The 20,761-nt window shown below is 39.0% G+C and overlaps 3 protein-coding genes across 3 annotated transcripts in view; 2 read left to right on the forward strand and 1 right to left on the reverse strand.

Annotated features, from left to right (window-relative positions):
- Positions 1-1,572: 1,572 nt before the first annotated feature.
- LOC131682647 (cytochrome c oxidase assembly protein COX20, mitochondrial) lies at positions 1,573-19,663 on the forward strand. Its single transcript, XM_058964297.1, has 4 exons — positions 1,573-1,673; positions 1,731-1,918; positions 1,988-2,110; positions 19,652-19,663. Exons 1-3 carry the CDS (start codon positions 1,617-1,619, stop codon positions 2,106-2,108), a joined length of 366 nt encoding a protein of 121 aa, XP_058820280.1. The 5' UTR covers positions 1,573-1,616; the 3' UTR covers positions 2,109-2,110; positions 19,652-19,663.
- LOC131682640 (uncharacterized) lies at positions 2,210-4,878 on the reverse strand. Its single transcript, XM_058964291.1, has 3 exons — positions 4,225-4,878; positions 2,819-4,171; positions 2,210-2,690 (listed from the first exon to the last, which is right to left on the reverse strand). The coding sequence occupies exons 1-3, from the start codon at positions 4,779-4,781 to the stop codon at positions 2,273-2,275; spliced, it is 2,328 nt and encodes a 775-aa protein (XP_058820274.1). The 5' UTR covers positions 4,782-4,878; the 3' UTR covers positions 2,210-2,272.
- Positions 15,958-20,761, forward strand: part of LOC131682639 (xanthine dehydrogenase) — a 56,414-nt gene continuing 51,610 nt past the window's right edge. Inside the window, exon 1 of the mRNA XM_058964290.1 lies at positions 15,958-16,253. Coding sequence (XP_058820273.1) covers positions 16,185-16,253 — 69 coding nt within the window. The 5' untranslated portion in view covers positions 15,958-16,184. The remainder of the gene's footprint in view (positions 16,254-20,761) is intronic.

Consider the following 20,761-nt stretch of genomic DNA (forward strand, 5'->3'; position numbering starts at 1 on the left):
ACGTTAAAACCAAAGCATCACATTGTTTTACATTATACTGACTCGATTCATTATTCCGGACCCCTTAGAAATCTTTGGTGCTTCAGATTCGAAGCGTTTCATCAAATATTCAAACAGTACTGTAGAAATATAAGCTCTCGAGTTAATATTTGTTTGACACTCTGTCGTAAAGCCAGTTTAGTTTTTGCTAATAATTTAAAAAACAATAATTTTTTCCCCATGAAACTTACGTACAAAAAATCTCTTCGTCTTGACATTAGAAATTCAAATTACTCAACCTTACTTCATAGATACGCGTTACCCTCTATTAACTTTTACACGAGCAATTCAGTATCATATAAAGGTACAGATTATAAGATTGGATATTTTTTAACCCTTTCTACAAGTAACTTGGCTTGTGTACAACTTTTTGAGATTAAAGATCTTATTATCTGTGGTAGTCAACTTTTCATTGTAAGTAACGAATGGCTTGTACTGGGATACATTCATCATTTTGCTTCATTCGAAGTGAGTGACAGTACGCTAAAATCTACAGTTCATGATGCAGAAGAATTTGATGGCCCTCCTATACACGTTCATAAAATAGATAACATGCATTTGATCCGGTTGAAGAAATATTATAAATAATTTACAACTTTGTTAACAATTCAAATATTTTAAACATTTATATTTTGTTTTTGGTTAAGAAAAATTATATGTATGTATTGAAGTAAAAAAATCGAGATTTTTTTCAATTATCTAAATATTCCGAAATTTTCTAAACAAACCAGATATTCCTCAAAATAACCAGCCAGGAAATGTCAAAATCGCAATGTTCTTGTTATTACAAACAGTTCCAGATCAAGGTGACTATGCTTATTGTTATGTCAAGCGATCAACGTACAATGGTTAATTATACAATAGAATGTTCATTTTTACTATCATGCTCTTCTGGTCTTGTTATCACAAACAGTGTTAGTTCAAGATAACTATGCACGTAGTTATGCTGAGTATTTCGCTTTCTATGGTCATTCTTACGGTGTAGTGTTCAATATTACTACTAAGGTACAGATCCCATGTACCATACAATTTTTCTTAGTGTATGATTACGGCCTAAAAGCCAACTGTCAAAATCCACTTTGAATGGAAATTCCAGTCAAACCGTTACTAGTCGAACACAGTTCACAACAGTTTATGAAAGAGAAAACTTTTCTCTTTCGTTTACTACCAACATCTGTGATTGGCGTGTAGCGGTTTGTCCGGAATTTCCATTCAAAGTGGATTTTGACAGTTGGCTTTTAAGCCGTAATCATATGTTTGTCGAGATATGATTACGGCTTAAAAACCAACTGCTTGCGGAGCAACTGCTGATATATTTGATGCCCGCAATGTGAGATTTTATTATAAGCGCGACAATACGTACATGAGCCGAAGAAAAGTCTATGCATGCATTAATAATACGCATTATTTTAGCAGTGTGTAACAATCTATCATACCATAAACTTTTCAGTGGGTCAAAATGTCAAAATCGCAGCTGCGATTCCAGTCTATAAAAATTATAATGTTCATGTTTTTATTTGCATTGCAATAGATTCGAATATTTTGTGCAGCAAAACATTCTGATTTCAACTGGAATAATGGACAAAAGCAAGGTTGATTTCGACGAACTTTTGCCCTACCCTACATCAGAACGAGTAATATCATAGTTAAGATTGTGTAACTCATTACTACATACAAAATTACTTTTGCAGTCGGTCATCCTGTTCGGTCGAGATTTGAGTCAGATTCCCTGTTTCAGGAGCAGTTTTCTGTACGGTATCAGTGTTGGGATAGCAGGTGGCCTCGCCGCTTTTATGAAAACTTCTCGACCCCAACTGTCGACTCATGTAGGCTTTGGCACTTTCATGGGAACTACTCTGTGCTATTTTTTCGTATGCCGGTTAGATTTGAATACTGTGGATTTCATTTATCATTTTTGGTGCCTAATAATATATTACTTTTATTACAGCTACAATTGGTCCAAACAGAGTGAACATGTGGAGGAGCTTCAGAAGTTGATGCAGCAACATGCGATGTACGAAGGAACCGAGAAAGAAAGAGAGCTTGACCGAAAAGCGGAATCTGTATAGTTCCATATTATATGGGTATTTTAGAATACAATAAAGTTTTGAAACAATTTTAGTTTTCACGATTTATGATCCTAATCAAAAAATCTATGTATATACATTAGTACAATAAATACTAAAATACTTATATTGCGAAATATTACTAATTAAAACTATGACTTAGCAAGCTATTGGAGCGTTGTGAAGCCAAACGAACACGTCGATGGAACGTTGACAACCGCTTCCGCTCGTTTTTGTGTTACGCTCGATGACCTTGGTTTTTTCTTCCCGTTTGTTTTGGGCTCGGGCCTCGGCGCAAACTGTACATTCAATTCTTTCACCCTTCTCCAGTAGAAACCAAAACTACCTGGCTTATCTATGTCGTTGGCCGCTTGCCGTTGCACATATTGCGTGTACATTTTTTTCGGTGACCAACTGGTAGCGGAGAGATCCAATATGGCACCACTTTCTTGCTGTTCGGGACTGAAATATGATAGAATATCATCATCCATTGCATCCCGTAAGGTGGTATCACGTGCAAATTTGCCCCGTTTGTCACAGATGGCTTCGCTCAATTCAACCTGGTGGGCTCGGTAGATCACGTTGCTGAAATGGATTGCACAATTTAATATTGTAATTTTCATTCATACAATTTGAAGCTTAAGAAACTGATGGTTTCCAAAAAAAACATTCCAATAGCGTTGTACCTCCGTATAGCATAATATTATACTCACCCACTGCCCGCCCCAAAACCGATGGTATTTAGATAAAACTGACAGCACACTGCCTGGTAGTTGCCACTTTCATCCGTCAACCGGTACGAGTAGGTGCAGCTTTTCCGAACAGGACCATCGGATGGTATTTTTGTTCGGCGCCGCTTGATCGCATGCCGCTCGGTGTGCTCTAACATAAACATGCGCTGATCGGCAAACCGCATGCTCCAATACTGGTCATTGATGCGCTCCTGTTGTTCCGAGCTGATCTTTTCCCGACAGTTCAGGTGACAGTTGCACTCCAGGTGCAACACGGGATGCGACATTTTTCGTCTAACTAGATTGCTCACTTTCGCGATATACTTTTTTGTTCGCTTAACGGGTGGATAGCCTTCAGGTAGTACGGGTATTGGCGGATTGATGTTTGATTTTACCGCTCTTCTTTTTCGTGGTTTAGCAACAAACTTGGCTTCATCTGCAAATTCCTCAAGTGATGGATTGGGTGCAGGATTTTCAAACTTCAACGCTGTCATCTCCCCCTGCACTGGAGGATACATCTCACGCACTAGATCGTTCTTGTTATCTTCGCACTTAACTATCTCGCAAGAAGCTGCATGATAAGAAGGTTCGGTGTAGCTCGGTTCAGACGCCATATTGGAGTAAGAATCAGAGAAATCATCATTATCTTTTATATAGTGTGACTCGACTACAGTTTCAGGTTCTATTGGAAGTCCATAATACGGTTCTTGTTTCACATTCTCGACGAAAGGAGATGAAGAATCTTGTGGTACCATCGAATAGTATGACTCAACTGGTTTGGGTTCAACCGTGTGCGTATAAATCATGGTGGCTGGTTCTCCAACAGTCAATGTTTGGATTGGTGCTAGGTGTTGGACTGGAGGAGGATGAATGTAAGACTGACCTGTTGAACTTTCAGACGGTTGCAAGTCTGTAAAAGTTGTATACACTTCTTCCGAGACTGGCACTGCAGCAGCTATAGGCTCTGGAGGTAGAAATGTTTCGGGCGCTGGTGGTGGTGGAACCACTATCGGTTTTCGTTCAGGTATTACGAAATCATCCATTTCCACAAAGTGCACATCCATTTCACGAAGAATTGCACAATAAAAACTAGCACTGCCAGGTTTTTCCCCGAAAGGCTCTCTTCTTGCCTTGAAATCTGCATGCATCATTTTTGCATTCAGCTGAATAGGCAAATAAAGTGCTGTTGCACTATACTTCAGACCCTTATGGTACGTTCGCGGTGAATAGGACAAAATGTCGTCCCAGATGGCATCTCGCAGCGAACGATCTCGTTCGTACTTTCCTCGTTTATCACTAAGTGAGTCTTTCATATGTGCCCGATAAATGTGATTACTAAAAGAAAAGCATACTTAAATTTATGTTGAAATATACTTAGTAACTCTTACCCGCATCCCTTTCGATATCCCAGCGTATTGAGAAAGAAAGTGCAACACACCGTTTGCAACTCTCCCTTATCATCGGGCAAATAAAACGAATAGGTATAGGCTTTCTTTACGTCCACACCTCCCAAGGGATCCACCGGAACCCGTCTTCTTTTAACCTTTCCCTGCACCGAATACCTCTTGATAAACTTTTTTTGCTCGACATGTTCCAATTCCCAATAGCGATTGTTCAGGTCCTGGCGCTGCTCGGGCGTAATCTTACGCGGGCAGGATAGGTAGCACGAGCATGCCTCAGTTACCACTTGCCGTGCCTGACGGCGCTTTTTTTGTCCTTCGGATCGTTTGAACTCTTTTTTGGTAACTAAAAGTCGCTTTTTCCTTTTGCGTTTGGCAGGTTTAGAGTTGTTTTCATCGTCGGCCGCAGCCGCAACATTTGGAGGAGGTTCCTTAGCAGCAATGGAACGTTCTTCGATGGACTTGAAAGTCGAAATATCTACTTTACACTCGCTTTCATCCACCACATCGTAGTTCTTCAGGGAATTAAGTGGATGCCCGGACATCCTTTGCCTTGTTTTGTATTGTGAGCAGGAAATTTTTTAAAATAACACCTTTTTTGATTGAATCATGAAAATTGCACAGAAAAGAAAAAAACTGATTGTTGATACTTTTTAAAAACATGTCAACCTACACGCAAAATCTCATTTACTGAGAAGTTTGTTAAGGTGCGTGTACACTAATATTAAAGTCGCTTTTAGTTAAAGTCCTATTTACACCCTCGGTGAAAATGAACGTAAACTTGAGACACACCAAATTGTTTTTTCTTCAATATCTCACTTATTAACGCATAGATTGATGAAAATGAAATTAAACGATAGTACATAAATATATTCAGAGAATTCATGCATAATTATTAGATATAATTGAATCAATGCTATTCCCCGATCATTTTAAATATTCCACCACAGTGAAATATGTTCGCAGTGGATATTTCTTGCGTGATTTTTGAAAACAACGTAGTTTTCACTTGTTCACCGCAGGAGTGAACGGAATCGATGCGGACTTGTGAATACAAAAGTCATCGCTGTTCACGGTGAATTAGTCATCCCTAGAAACTCTACAAAACTACAACAAATATATTTTTTTTATCATTTCATAAGGGGATCAAGTCTTTTCAGTCTCGCCTACTGTATCAGCTACGTTCATATCTTGGGAGCAAAAAGTTTCCCGCCCTAGTTTTCTCTGCTTTTGGTTGACTTGTGTTTCCAAATGATCGAACATAGTTCCATTTGAGACTTCCGCCATTATTGGAAAGTATGCCAAATGTAATGGATTATGAAAATCTCATTTTGATCTCAGTTCAAGTTTTTGTTCAAATGTGGCATCAAATTTTGATCTAATTTTGCTTTTATTTTCGACTTTTCGTTTCATAAGAAGATTTAAATGGAATTTTTACTTAAATAAGTTTATTTAGTCCCAAATGGCCGATAATTGTAGCAAGTGTTTTAATGAATCAATTTTGGGGATGATAATTCTGCAATTCAAGAAGAGCAAGAGATCGTATGTGTTTTCAGCGATAAGTGGAACAGCCCTTTTAAGCATTGCTGCGTAAGAGCATCTGGAGCTATCTTTGGCGAATCGCTTCAGTTTATCCCCACGAAGTTTGTACGTTGGGCATGTCAAAAGTGCATGCGGATTCTCCCCACAATAAACACACTTCTCAGCAGGCCTACTGCAAGCATCATCCGCATCGCGTTTCCCACATTTGCCGCACCGTTGCTTGTTGCTACAGTAGGTGGCCGTACGACATAACTGCATGCAATTGGAACGATTCATGACCCGCGGTACAAACAGACGCACAGGTAGACGAGCTCCTCCCTCTTCAACGTAGCTCGGAAGTGCAGATCAGGCGAAGGTCACGCGAAACGAGTCTAATAGATAGTGCTTCTCATCTTCGATGGACTTTGAGTGCAATTGCTTGCACTCCAAAATCTTAACTGATTGAAGGTTAGGGTCCTTAAAGCGGCTAACCCCATCATTCATCAGAACATCGAGAGTTAGACCCGCATCACTTACAGCACCGCCGATCTCCACGTCGCGAGAAGGAATGTAGACGCGATACTCCATCGTGAAGGGGCTATTGCCTGTTTCAAGTCAGTAACGACTACCCGCAGTTAATCTGACTGAATCTTTTTAATCATGGCCGAGCAGGCCCGTGCGCAGAAAATTCTCAAGGCAAGGGTTTTGATTTTTTCGTTTCTTATATAAGGAGGATATACAAACCCCCAAACGTTAACGATTTTTTTCCGAGGTCCAGAAAGCTGAGTCTTGTGTGGACTCGGCTCAACAGATTGAGACAATGTCTGTTATCGAGAAGGAATCTTGATCAGACACCACCGCCCCCTGCTGATGGCTGTGTAAGCCTACCGACTAAACCTGAACATCTTGTTCCTCCCAATTCTTATTCTTCCGAGGCCACCGTTAAGTATTACTTCAGGAGGGATTGCACACTGACTCTTTTTATTTTGTGTTTATCGTTCGTGTTTTTTCATTTATGCTGTTCCCTTTTTTTCTTGTTTATTTGACACGGCTCCATGCGTTAGCTTAACTGAGCCGTGGATCTTACGATTTTTACAATATGTAAAATTAAAATTAACTTTCATGTATCTCCTACTTCGTGGGGGGTAGAGATTGATTAGAATTGTGCGCGAAATTTTCCTAATATACGCGACGCTAAAAATGCAAATGAAAAACTTGATGAAAGCTGAAAAACGTGATTATTGGCACCGGTCCGTCAACGGATTAACGGACGGATCATCAGAGAAGCAATGCTTTGTCTGGTGGTTAGGGCGTACGTTGTGTATTCGATTCATCCTGTGATTGGAATACACGGAACGTTCGTCATTTGATGACAGCTATGCATCGCTTTTATGCATATTATTATGATAGTAGTGGTGAGTGTAATCATAAAAGAGGCTGTGCTGCCAACATTCTCCCCACAAAACTGATGGTTTTATATTTACCTATCAACGAACATGCCCACATCGTTACAGTTGCAGGAGGCTCTCCGTTTGATGGAGCATGGAAAACACTCTTTGCATTTCCTGGAGAAAACATGGGAGTTTTTGAGTACTTTATCTGAAAAATCATATCAGATTACCTTAGTTTGAGTTCTTTTGCAGTGCTCCATTCCGGGCAATGAGAAGGTGGACATTTTGGCATTAGAAGTTTATAAATATGTCTTCTCAGCTGTCGCTCGAAAATTGGCAAATTTCGTGGAGCGATGAATGTTCAGGAATCCCAAAGGTCAAGAGAATGGATGAGGGTCATGACTTCATTCGGGTGATATCTCGGGTCATGTGCAATAATTATACGTAAAATGCCCATCTCCGGCGTATTGGGGTCGTGGAGAGCGGTCTCTGCGCTTGTAGTGGCGGTTATCGCGACATTAAGCATGTTGTCTGCCCGTGCTCTAGTACCAGATCTCCGTTAAGGGGTTACATACCGTTTTATAAGAAAATTACAAGAAAGTTTGAATGTACATAAAGACACAAAGCAATGATTTCATTACATCAAACTTATAGTATTTTGGTAGTACAAGCAAGTTTATTGAAATATGTTGATAATTGACGGAATTATAGCTTTTGTTCCAAAACCTTTTTTATTTAAGAGGTTCGCGGTGATCACGATTGAAGACCAATAGATCAACTAAAATCCCAAAACTCAAAAAATCCCGTTAGTAAATGAGTATTCCTCATACCTTAACTAATAGTTGAATAAATAATAATTTTTTCCTGCATTCGGGAACGTTTTGCTCTAAAAATTGTATTAAAAAATTCTCATCCACAAAACAAAAATTTTTGCTTTAAAATGAATCGTTAAGGTACGAGAAGAATTAATTACGATCAATGGAAAAAAAAATTGAACAAAATCGGTTGAGTGGTTTTTGGACAATCGTGATCACGGAAAATCATTTTTGGAAAAACGAACTTCGAGATAATCAAGTTTAAAATTTTAAATTACCACTGCTCTTGGTAGACACGTTTGGAAGCACTGTAACTTTCGATCTATTTCTCGGATCTCTATAAAAATTGGGGAAAATATTCTCAAGGAGTTTCAGGTAAAGCATTAAAAAAATCGATTTTTTGAAAAATAAAAAGGTATGTAACCCCTCAAACGAATCCTTTCGGCCTCGTTCCAGTCCAGTCCGAGATGCTACACCAAATTCGCTACTGATACTTTTCGCACGTATCAAGCAACTAGCAGTTGGGAAATTGGATTCTGAGATGATTATGACTTTCAGTGGTTTAGTTTTCGATAAAAATATGCTGAAAAAAAATTCAGTTTGGACAAAGAAAAGTTTTTTTCAAATAACTTTTTTCCTTGAAAGTGCCCAACTTGAATTTTTGACGGTAGGTAGGGAACATAATAACCTACCTTGGAACAAAATTACATCCAAATCAAAGATGAGTTTTTTTTTGTAAATCGACTTTAAATTTTTAAAGTCGATATTTTTCAGTGTAGGAATCAATGAAGAATTTTTTAAATATTTTTATTTAAAAATTTGACTAATTTTGTGAAAATCACTCCTAAAACATTTTTTTTGTAGGATTTGTCATGTTTAGACTATAGCCATTTGAAAAAAAATGGTAAAAAAAGTGTGACCCTTTTCAAAAGACAGTCTCAGTGGCGTAGCCAGAAATTTGGTTTGGAGGGGGTTTTGACGAAAATCTTAGATTTTTCAAAAATGTTGGCTGGTCTATTGATGACATTTAATCTGTAACGTTTGAAACATTAGGTTCTCAATGTAATGAACAGATAATAAACATCTAAAATTATTATTTGAATATTTAATAAACTAGTCAGCATCAAACTTTTTCTTCTTCGATTTAAATATTTTGGGTTGGAGGGGGTTTTAACCCCCAAAAACCCCCCTTGGCTACGCCACTGGACAGTCTAGATCATTTTTGGAAAAACAAAGTATGCAAAGTGGCTTTTTGTGGCAAAGTTCTGTAAAATGTACAGAAAGATTCATTAAAATCTGAGAGGGTGCTGCCAACATTTCTTCGAGTTGGCGCGAAATTCGTCAATACAAAAGCCGTGCCGAATAACTTTTGTATCCGTAATACAGAAAATTACATCTTAAAATCGCTCAAATCTGCTTCAGCAAGCACCTTCGAACTACCGAGAAAAGCATTCCGCACTTGGGAAAACAAAACATACCAACATGTTGTTTGTTTGGCATGCGAGCATCGACTGGTATGAAATGAGCACGTGGGACCTATATAAACAAACTTCCCGTATGTGATGAAATGCTTAGCAACTTCTTTTTGACAGCTCTGCTTAAATAGGCTTCGCATTTTCCTCGTCGTGTTCAAAAGATTTTCTGAAAATCCGTTTTTGCTTTATTTATAGTAGATGTACATTTTGCGAAATCGAATACAAAATACATGCACATATTTCCGATTAGAAAGTACAAAAATATTGCGATTTTGTTCAGTACATCGGAAGTTTTTTGCCTTTTAAAAAATGAGAAAAATCTCAACAGAAATTATTGAAATGGGACCCCAGTATTGAAACGTTAGAAGCAGTGTTTCAAATAAACCACACATTTCATACCAAGGAGCCTACTTCCAAAGGAGCGGTGGAAACCAATCATTGTTATGCACGTTTCTGGGAGTGAATAAAAGAATCCAAGCAATCCAAGTTAGGTTTTCACTCCTGGTTTTGGCTCCTCTTGTCCACACCGGTTTGTGATTCTTGTTCTGGCGTCGCTTATAGACCGAATTTATTTTTTTATAATTAATAAATTTATTTAGGCCCAAATGCGGTAGCTCGACGAGGCCGATTGTTCGTTTTTTACAATAAATAAAAAAAAAACAACTAAGTCAAGTTTTTTGTCTCGTTCAGACGCAGCTTTCTGCTGCGTGTTGAGATCCTTTTTCTAGGGGCCGAAATATTTGAGGTTCGATCCGTTTGTTGTTGTTGTTGCAGGTTGTTGATGCTTGATCCGGAGATGTTGGTTTTGCAGCTGTTAGTGGTTTAGCGTAAGATAGTTCTGGGCTGATTTCAGTTGGATTGGTTAAGTTTTCCTTAACAGTTTTGTAACCCCCGGTTACGACAGTTGTTAGTTGGCTTTGCCAAATTGATAAGTGCCGCTAGGTTTGCTCATTCCCTTTCCCAATCCCTAACTCCTACTCTGTGTAAAACATCAAAATGTGTGAGTGATGGCCTTCCAAGTCCAGGTTGTCATCTGAGACGGGTGGGTCACTCACGCAGAAGGGTTGCAGGCGCTCACCCAAGGTGTCTCATCACAACGGTGTGAGCATAACGTAGCGCAACATGCTATCCATCGCTGTCGCAGCCATTGGAAGGGCTGCCAATGTTTTGACAATTTAAATGTCAGTTCGGATGATATCGCAAAAATTGAGGTTTTTTCGGTATCATCCGAGCTGAGTTAGGCTCGGCGGTCGCCAAGATAGTTCTTTCGGTTCTCGACATTCGAGGAAGTCAGAAGTGCGCGCGGTTTTTCTCATTATTCAATAAACAAATAGATTAGAGTAAAAGTAAAAGTTATTATATATACATTAATTGTAAACGGTTATAGTACGTGTCACAAAACGAAGAAAAAACGAAGAAATTAAAAAGCACGAATCACATGCAAATTAAAATCAAGTTAAAAAGGTCCACAGCGGGCCTTTTTTCTCTGGCTTCGGACTACGTCCGAAGGGCTTCTTCGCAGGAAGCACGCTAAACAGAAATCCTCAAAGCGAACCGATTAGAGAACCGAGAGTCCTTGCTGAAGAACCCTAGATCCGACGCGCTGGGAGATTCGCCGCCATTTTGGCAACTCCGCCAGTGAGCTAACGCCGCCATTGTTATTGACGGTGTACAAGTACGAGGTCGGCAGGTTTGTCGCCTTCAAATTTCCGGACCGTTTTCCTGCCACCAGCGAACCCAAAACCACCGGAATTCGCCATGGCTGTAATAGTCAGCCGCACAACCACTGTAAACCTGCACCAGATAAAAAGATCCGCAAGTAGCTAAATCGTGACGTCACATAGCATTAAGTTTAGTTAGGGTATGGTAATAAATTGCATGTATAAATTAAATTTCTGTATCATCTGTATATTCTCGTATAACATTGTCCGTACAATAACACCACTACTTTGAATCGGTTTCCGGACTCGAAAGGAGTCGTCAGTCCTCGTCCTAGGATGTTTCCGCTGAAAGAGCATTCACGGTATGCGGTATGTATTTTGAGCATATTAAAATATTGCTTTACCTTTTTAGTTGTCCACCTTGGTTGCAGCAGCGATTGATGGTCCGGTTTCCCCTGTTCCCGAAGTGAATGAGTTCCGTGGTGAGTACAACCAAAAACCCTGAATGTATACCAGCAGTAGAGAGCATAATCCCCCTCCAACCACCCACTGAGCAAGTCGAGGGGCTACAGTTTCTACGCAAGGTTTTCCGAGGTGCAGCTTTTTCGTGCAGAACTGGCACGTAGGAATTTGCCCTGGGTACATGACTAGTGATGTCCGTTGAATGAGAGCATCGTCCCTTCCTAACACTGTGAAGCTTAAGTATGAGGGAATTGGCTTGGTCACACGCATTCTCACCACACGAACACCGTTAGGGATGCCCGGGGAAAAATTCCTCCATGTATCATGTGTAACGGAGTCTATTTCTCCGTATTTTTGCAAGCATTTTTTAATCGCGCCGTCAGGGGTACGCGTAGTCAAATCATGGACCCGAACTTCTACAGCGCCGTTCTCGATGTATACGGGAATGCTATATTTAATATTGCCGCATTCGGCGGTGTGCTGCATGTTGTTTCGCGAGGCTTGGTTAATGTTGTTGAACGAAATCAGCACGCAATGTTTGATATGATGCATTTGTAGGGTTTTCACTTCAGCCAGATTGAGTTCCATCTGCACTTTTAATAACTGGTCCACTTCCCGAATGGCTGGTCTTACGGGGCATTTTGAAAAATCAACAGCAACACAGTTCGGCCGCATCTGGATTGCTTTTTGCTGGGCACCGTCACTCATCACTATATCGCACAGTAGGTATAGGCTATTGTTATATGGACTGCTTGTGTGATAGGCACCGATTGATTTTTAGGTAGAATTGACTTTCACTTGCGCGGGACGATTTTATGCTTCTGCTCAGGGCGAGATGTGAAGACGACCGAATTTAATTTTTGATAGTAGGGCTTCAAGATTTGTATGTTTAATTTCTCAATTAGCCCAGCAGATTGTACAGGGTGCGCCAGCTGGATGTATCCTTTTTCAACATTTTTTAGCCGTTTTCACAAGTAAACAAGTTTTTTTTAGGATATTTTATCCCATTTAGTATAAACCAGGTTTAGAATACAACGTCGATTAAATGACCACCCCCATTTGATACACGAAAAGCAGCTCTTTTGCGGGCATTTTGCATGACATTGGATAGCGTTTCGGGCCTAATCGCCGCAATTTCAGCTCGTATATTAGCTTTGAGTTCGTCAAGATGCTTAGGTTAGCTAGAATACACTTTACTTTTCAAATAACCCCACAGAAAAGTCTGGCGCCGTTAAATCCGGAGAACGAGGAGGGCATTTAAATCACATTTTTTGAGACAACGCGTCCTGGGAATGTGCTCTGTAAGAACTTGATTGCGGTGTGGTAAGGTGTCCTGTCTTGTTGGATATAGTAGTTTTTCAGACCTTCTTTATGCATTTCTGGACAGACAAAGTGCGTTTAAATCCAACAGTAGCGTACGTTGTCGATGGTCTCTCCCTATTTGAAAAAAAGGACCGATGATTGTTTTGGAGCACACTCCGTCCCAAACAGTTTCTGCTGAAGTGATGAAATCCAAAAGTTCAAATGCATAGTGGAAGGATGCAAAACAGGTGTACTATTTATTACTGTAATGGCCCAAGCCTAGCCTAGTACGCTAACCATTGAATGCTGGCCTTCGCGGTCTCTCGAAAAGAAGGTTCCGCCATGAACTGTACCAAGGATCTGTTTTGCTTTTGTGCTTGATAAAATGAAAATTGAAAATCTAAATTGAGCTGGGGCTTTTAAACTGCATGCTTCAATTATAATCTAGTAACCTGTTTTCACTCCTTGGCGGTTTTCACTCCTGAGGAGCCAAAAACCATGAGTGATGAAATCATGGATTTTAATAATTTGTCAAACTATGGTTTTATCAACGCCTGCTGATTGGAGTAATTTTTGAAACACTGGTTAGAAGTATTATACTTCTAAATAAACAATATTTTTGATAGTCTGTTCTGTTCAAAATTGCATATTTTTCAAACATAAACAAAATCTTGGTAGCCGGCTGCCCAGAACAATTATTGCATGATAACACTATTGGCACACTTACTAACAATTTCTAGCTGCTACATGTACCGAACGAACTCTGCCTCTTTCCCCCGTAGATCTGCCTTCAGATGTGATCGGTATGTCAGTATTAGTCAGCATGCAAGGACCAAGCTTCCAATGACCATTATGGACATTTTGCAATCTCAACTAGCTCTGTTCTATACCGGAATAGCAGTACACAGGCAATCTCTTATTTGTATTGTATTCGAATTTGAAAGTCAGCCCAGCCATGCTACAAAATTAGAAATTGGCTCAAACGTCTTTTTTAAATATTCCCCATACATCAGTTCATCGATAACTGGATTAAGCATGAAATTTTATTTTTAAATTCTGGTTAAGTGAGCAGATGGTGAGGCACTATGCCAAGACAAACGTGATGAGCATAATATCAATAAGGGGTCTAAAATGCAAGATTCACAAACCAATAAAACGGTGTAAACAGTAGGGGAGACTGAGGAGACTTGATCCCCGGGGAGACTTGATCCCATCATTGTAACTCAAAGGCGGATCAGAATACATTAATCGAATATACTATAAAGTTGCGTAGTTTTATCTAAACATAAATTTCATTAACACAGAAAAAAGAAATTGGACTTTTGTGTAACCGAATTTTTACCGATTTAAAAAAAAGTCTCAGAAGAACTGAAGAAGATTTATTTTTCAAATTTTCAAACTTTTATAAAATTGATAAAATCACCCACTACATACTCTACTTTTGCATACAGAATTACAGGAGAATGTCAATTATATGAATACGTTATGATTGAGCTGATTCTTTTGTTCAACTATATTTTTACTAAAGTTTGCTGAAATAGATGCTATGGGTTCACTTGATCCCTTCAAATTCGTGGAGATTTGATCCCCTTCGCCATACTTCATACACACCACTGAAAATAACCAAATTCACTCCAGAACAATTGAAGTCATTATTGTCATAAAAAATGTCAAAAATGAACGCTTCATCGTAAAGAAACATAACTGTAATTGTTTACTACAGTATACGTAGCAACTATTCATCCCACATTTGACGTTCCTCAACCATAATAAAGACAGCTTTCAAATAATTGCACGGAGATTTGGGGAATTCGTAAAAAAATCAGGTGAGAGATGCGTAATATGTAGTAACAAAAATAGTAATATGTAATCACAACAATTTAATCAATACCTCAATACATTTAAAACATTGAATGGGGTTAGGTACCTATTTTTGTCCTATTACGGAGGGTACCACATTATTTCATTATTAATTTTATTATTTCAGCTTCTTTGCTTCTGTTATTAGGAACCATTTTTTATTTCGATTATAGAGGTTTTAGCCTTAAGGTCATTCGCCTCTTATTAAGAGCCAATATAATAACAAAATTGTCTTGAGAATGGTGAAAATCTTCTGTTTGAGCGCAGCAAAAACTCTAATCGAGTACCCCAATTATCGCAACACCATTTGAGCCAATGCGTTGAGCAAAGATGGCAGACGCTGCTCTAACCAAAGGCTTCAGATGGGTAGGATGATAATAGAAAAAGGGTAAAAATATGCTTATTACCATACATGCTCTTTTAAACACGTTTTCAAAAAATAATCAAGTGTCCCCAAATTAGGGATCGAGTCTCCACTAATCAAAGAATTTTCCAGTTTTTTGTTGTTTTCCAAAAATGCTCATAGCTCATGTCCAGTATAATATTTCCATGTAATTTTTTTATAATTATCAGTCAACTCTAGAAACAATATAAAACTACAAAAAATACATAGTTTTTGTATTATTCCACGGAGTAGGATTGAAAAATAAAAAAGGGGATCAAGTCTCCTCAGTCTCCCCTATCGTATTTTTTCAGTAATTGACTCGAAAGTCGACGACCTGTTGATCTCCTTAAGGTTGACATCTATAGTCAGTCAGATCAACGTAGAAAAACACTTTCATTATCGAATTTGCATTTTCATGGACTGCTATTTAAACCGCATATTGTAATTGAACAAACATATTTTGTTAGTCTAATATGCCTTACTATTGCAGTGAAGTGAGAGCAGAGTTAAACCGGCTAACGAGGTTACAAGGTAAGCTAAAATAATCACACGACGGGTGACAGAACAACCTGAGCAGCAAATGAGATCAACGCCGTAGTAGGTCCGCAAATACATACCCTATCCGATATTGACCGATCAGGATGTTTTATAAGCATATACGCATGGTATCACAACTACATACGCTCACAGTAACTAATCAACGAAACCCCCACGCGGGCATTACAATCTTCAATAAATACAATTTAAAATATAAAACAACAACGAGATCGACCCGTGTGTTTTGTCTGCGACCCCGCGGAGTGGGCAAAGAAAGAAAATAGCCAATCCAGTCTCGCGAGACTTGGTTTTGGATTGGAGCAAACCAGTCTCTCGGCATCTCTCAAGCGTGTAAGATCGCTACGGCAGATCATTATTCCGAAGCGTGTCAAGTGTGGTTGGTTGGACTACGAGGTCGGTAGTTGTGTAGAGAAAGTAACGTAAACCAGAGGCAATCTATAAGCATATATCCTAGTTAAGTCGAGCGATAGTGTCATCAATGATAAGATATCTCGGGTAGAGATACATTTGCACCAAGAATGGATAACATAATTCTAAACGAATTCAAAGAGCAACAAGCCCTGATATTTTTCGTTAATGGGAAAAAGGTATGTTGATTTTATGCTGATTGCTGAATTCTTAGTTAGTTTGGAGTAAGTAAGACATGACGGTATTTATTATCTAAGAACCAAAAACAAGTTTTGAGCATACATATAGGTTTGTTTTGCACTGACAACGTCCACTTGTAACGTAGATGAGCGCGTATTAGATTTACTTAGTGAAGACGAAAGCAATCTTATCAGTATTTTACTTCTAGTATCATGACGACTCGGACACATTTTTTGCTACTTTTATAGGGAAACAACTGCTTTGAAGTAAGTTAAGGCCTTCAAGTAGATTACATTGATTGATAGTTGAAGAAATTGATAAGGTTTCTATTGTAAATCGTTTGAGTTCTGAAATAATCAACATATTTCGAAATAAAAAAGGAGGATGTGTGCCGGTTCTGTTGCTAAGAACGGTAGAATACATCTATCACGTAAACAGTTTTTTATGACATGACGAAAATTGGTGGCCCTTAAAAAAGCAAGTTTGCCGGCTTTGATCTGTTTTTCTTGTTTTGCCTTTAAATCCGGAATTCTTGAATAGAAACCACATTCGCCATGTCCGATCCAAGTGTTGCATTCGTCTTCTCATGTTCAACCCATGATATTGCGTCTCAAGACTATTTTCCTTAGAATTTGCCAATTTTTCTAAAAGTGTGAACATCGTAATTTTTATCAATAATTGAACATCGTAATTATTATCAAAAATTCTGATAGAATAATTTTGTTTGTGATTTTTACATTCTGTATGGCGCATGTGCTAGTACTAAATGAAAGGTACTATGTTCACACTACAGAGTTAAACCGCGTTATAATAATTAGCAACAAGAAAAATGTCATTAAGATAGCATTAAAACACGTTTTAACTCATAGTGTGAACGTAGTATAACAGTCATAATTATTAAGAATAACACTTAAAAGTACCTAAGATTATAACTAAACATTGTCATTTATTACTTACAACAATTCGCAAACTGCGTTTGACCAATCGCCAACGCACCCGTTTACTGTTTATCAAACCAGGTTCTTTCTTGTTAAGTTTCCAAATAACATTATTGCTTTAATTTTGCATTTTCATTTGTGCGGATTGCCAAGCAGCTGGTTGGTGCATGTAAAATCTGCAGCTACTGCTTTCTTGAAAAGCAGAGGGATCAGCAAAAGTAAAGCTTAGAAGGTTGAGAACCTGAAACAATTCGAAGTACCCGAATTATCCGCCCACGATAACGATGATGATGCATTTTCCAATTGGTTACGAACTTACCTAACTGCACGTGAAATCATCCAGGTCAATTGGCCGAAAGCCATTCGATCAAATGACATGCGGTCGAATGGCTTTCGGCCAATTCGGTCGTTTATACGAATACTGTTGTGGCGAATGCTATTTGGCTGAAAAGGGTCGTTTGGCCGATAGACATTAGACCGGAAGGGCCATTCCGACGAATGCCTATTGACCGAAGGAACTAGAGATGGGCAAACCGATTCAGTTTGGTGAGTGAACCGAATCCGATTTACTCACTAAAATGGATTGACTCTTTGGATCGATTCAGTAACTCGTACGTTGAAAAATGATTTTTAAAATAAAACGAGAAAAAATCCAATGCTTTAAGAAACGCTTGCGTGTTACACATATTTGAAGTAATTCTGTATCATAGTTCCATTTTCAATAATGGACTCAATTCATTTTATGTTTCTCAAATACTATTAGAGAGAATGTTAACGTTGAAAGTACGTATAGACGTTTTAGCATAATTTCGAAAAGAGTAGGGTGAACTAATTTTCTTTCCTTTCATCAAATAGTTGGATCATATGTGAGTGTGAGAGGAGGTTCTGCTATTATTTGACAATCTCCAATATAACTACAACCATTGGATTTGACAAGACTTCCCATTTAGACGCGATGTTATCAAAGTCTTTTCAAATGTTCCATCTAGCAGTAGCTAAGTCAATTTGGAAACCACGAGAGGGTTTTGCTTCACATTCGGTTGATTAAAACACACATTCTACATGTTGATTAAAACACACATTTCACATGTTGGATACAACAGCTGTTTTGTTCATGTTTTATTTCGTGTAGACAAACAGTGTTGAATGTTTGTCATTCATTTCGTTTCATTCGCTCTATAGATACATAATCTTGGTAAACTGTCAAATCGACTCATTCAGTTCTTGTTGGATCTTATTTTTCTTTCGAGAGTTGTCCTACTGGAGCTGTAGAGCTAGGTTCTCGGAAGGGCTCCCGGTCAGAATCACATACTACAATTTGCAGACGAGACAGGCAATGTCGCCCACTAAAACACTGCATTAGGCCAATTGTAGCGGGCCGTGATTCTGAATGTGATATTCATTGTACGGTTCAGGTATGTGCGAGCGACGGGACGCACGATCGCGTGTATCACCGCAAAGAGCTCGAGCATTTGTACGTTAACGTGTTCGATCGCGTGTGCGTTTGTATGTCGCGTGTGTTAACGTGTATGTAACTTCGCGTGTATGAATTCCATTCTATAACCGTGTGCCTTTCGCATATTCGCGTGTGTTCTTGGATAATCGCGCGCGGACCGTGAATCTAATACTTTATTTTTTGGTGTACTGCTAAGATGCTAAAAAAGTGTGAGATCCTCCATATCACTAGAGTGCCCGGTGACGTCGCCATGGAACGCGTTGTCTAGTGGATATTTGCTTTATTTTGACATTAAAAATGTCTTACTCCACTATCTGGGGCTAGGTGTCATTCTAAAATCTAAACTATCTCCCATGTAACGAAACTATGTAAGGTTTGCACGCTTATAACTCCGATATTACTAGATGGATTTTAATCATTTATACACCAACCGATTCAGAAACACCTAACTTAAATATTGGTAATAATTTAATATCTCCCCAATAAAAGTAGACTTTTGGAAATTGGTAAAATTAAAAAGTTCACGAAAAACGGGAAAAATACCATTCGTGAGGCAGATTTCTCAGACACAGCCGTCAAAAGAGGGCAGCTTAGTTGCTCAATGAAACACGAAAAGTCATAAATAGAAGCAACGCATGTCCGTTTAAATCAGTTGTTGCTCTTATCCCACACGAGCAACGTCGTCTCCGGGCGACGCAATAAGCGCTATCGATTTTCGGTAACGTTGGCATTTGCACACACTCGCACCTAAGTGACTAAACCATATACGGTTAGTTTATAACCGTGACGGGTACCCGTTTGAATCAGTTTTTGTTCTTATGTCGAACGGGTAAGATCATGGCTGCAGCGTCTGGGCACTACAATAAGCGGTAGACGCTATGCATTTTCGGCAGCGGTGGCCGTGTGCGGATTTGTCGGGTACCAGCATGGTGTCACAGAATGGTTTGCAAAGTGGGTGGGTGGGGTGGTTTGGATTTAATTCAATACGGTGTGTGCTGCTTAAGAGTGTTGCGTTTGAAAAAAATATATTTTTATGCATGCGTGTGCGTTGTAACTTGTTAATCCATGTTTACGGCGCTTTGTAGCTGCGTAGGGTAAAGAGCCTATTGGTTTTCATGTTTCATATTTCGGTTATATGTTTTTTATCAGTAAGGCATCTGACAACGTGCTTCTGTTGTTATTGCACTGTTCAGCAGCGTAGTATTTTATATAGGAGAGTACACTCAGGTTTTTTTACGCGGATTTTGAAATTACGCGGTTTTCATTAACGAGTTTTTTTAATGTAGAATACATTTAAGCTTTCAATATAGGGGTCCCGTTTCAAAATATCGGCTGCGGCACCGCGTCAGATTTTGAACGTTAATAACTTTTATCATACTTAACAGAATGATTTGATTTTTAGGCCAATTTGTTGAAAATATGTTCCTCTATGCTGTATTAAAATTTTAAGTATGTATAACATGCACTAATAACAAAAAATTGTGTTTTGAAAAATCTTTCGAAAACGACTCGGAAAAGTGAAAATTTTCAGCCCATCCCGCACAGAGCCGTCAAAATGGTGGACCAACCGAACAATAAAATAATGAAAAGTTTATATATAGGTCCACTACATGTTTGTTTTATGATTATTCGTATTTGGTTGCTTGACGAGAGCAGTTAGTGGGGGAAAGACGGCATACTCCTTTGGTTAGGCCATTAGAAGCCGGACGGAAAGGAAAGGCTCACGCACGGCACGAGAACGAGCGAGAAAGCGATAGTAGTGCATATTAGCGCGATTATATAAATATCTGTCGGTCGGTTTTTCTCATTCGTATTCGTTCAAATACTAGCAAGCAGCCAGTCCACCGAAGTAAAGCAGTTGGCAATGACGACGGTCCGAAAAAGTGCCCCAGCTACTGGTGACTCATCGGAACTGTCGCCCTGCAAGAATTTCGCCCCAACTAAAGGGCAACTAATCTGTAGGCTATCGTTCCAGAGTCTATATAAGAAATACGATGTGTGGAACGAAAGAAAGAGAATTTAAATTATCCTCTCTCGCTCGTTTTCGTGCACTGCTTTTCCATTCCTTTCTGCTGCTAATACCATCATAACTTAAACGAATGTGCATGTTCCC

Source organism: Topomyia yanbarensis, chromosome 2 (genome assembly GCF_030247195.1).
Source record: "Topomyia yanbarensis strain Yona2022 chromosome 2, ASM3024719v1, whole genome shotgun sequence".
In the NCBI taxonomy this organism is placed as follows: Eukaryota; Metazoa; Arthropoda; class Insecta; order Diptera; family Culicidae; genus Topomyia; species Topomyia yanbarensis.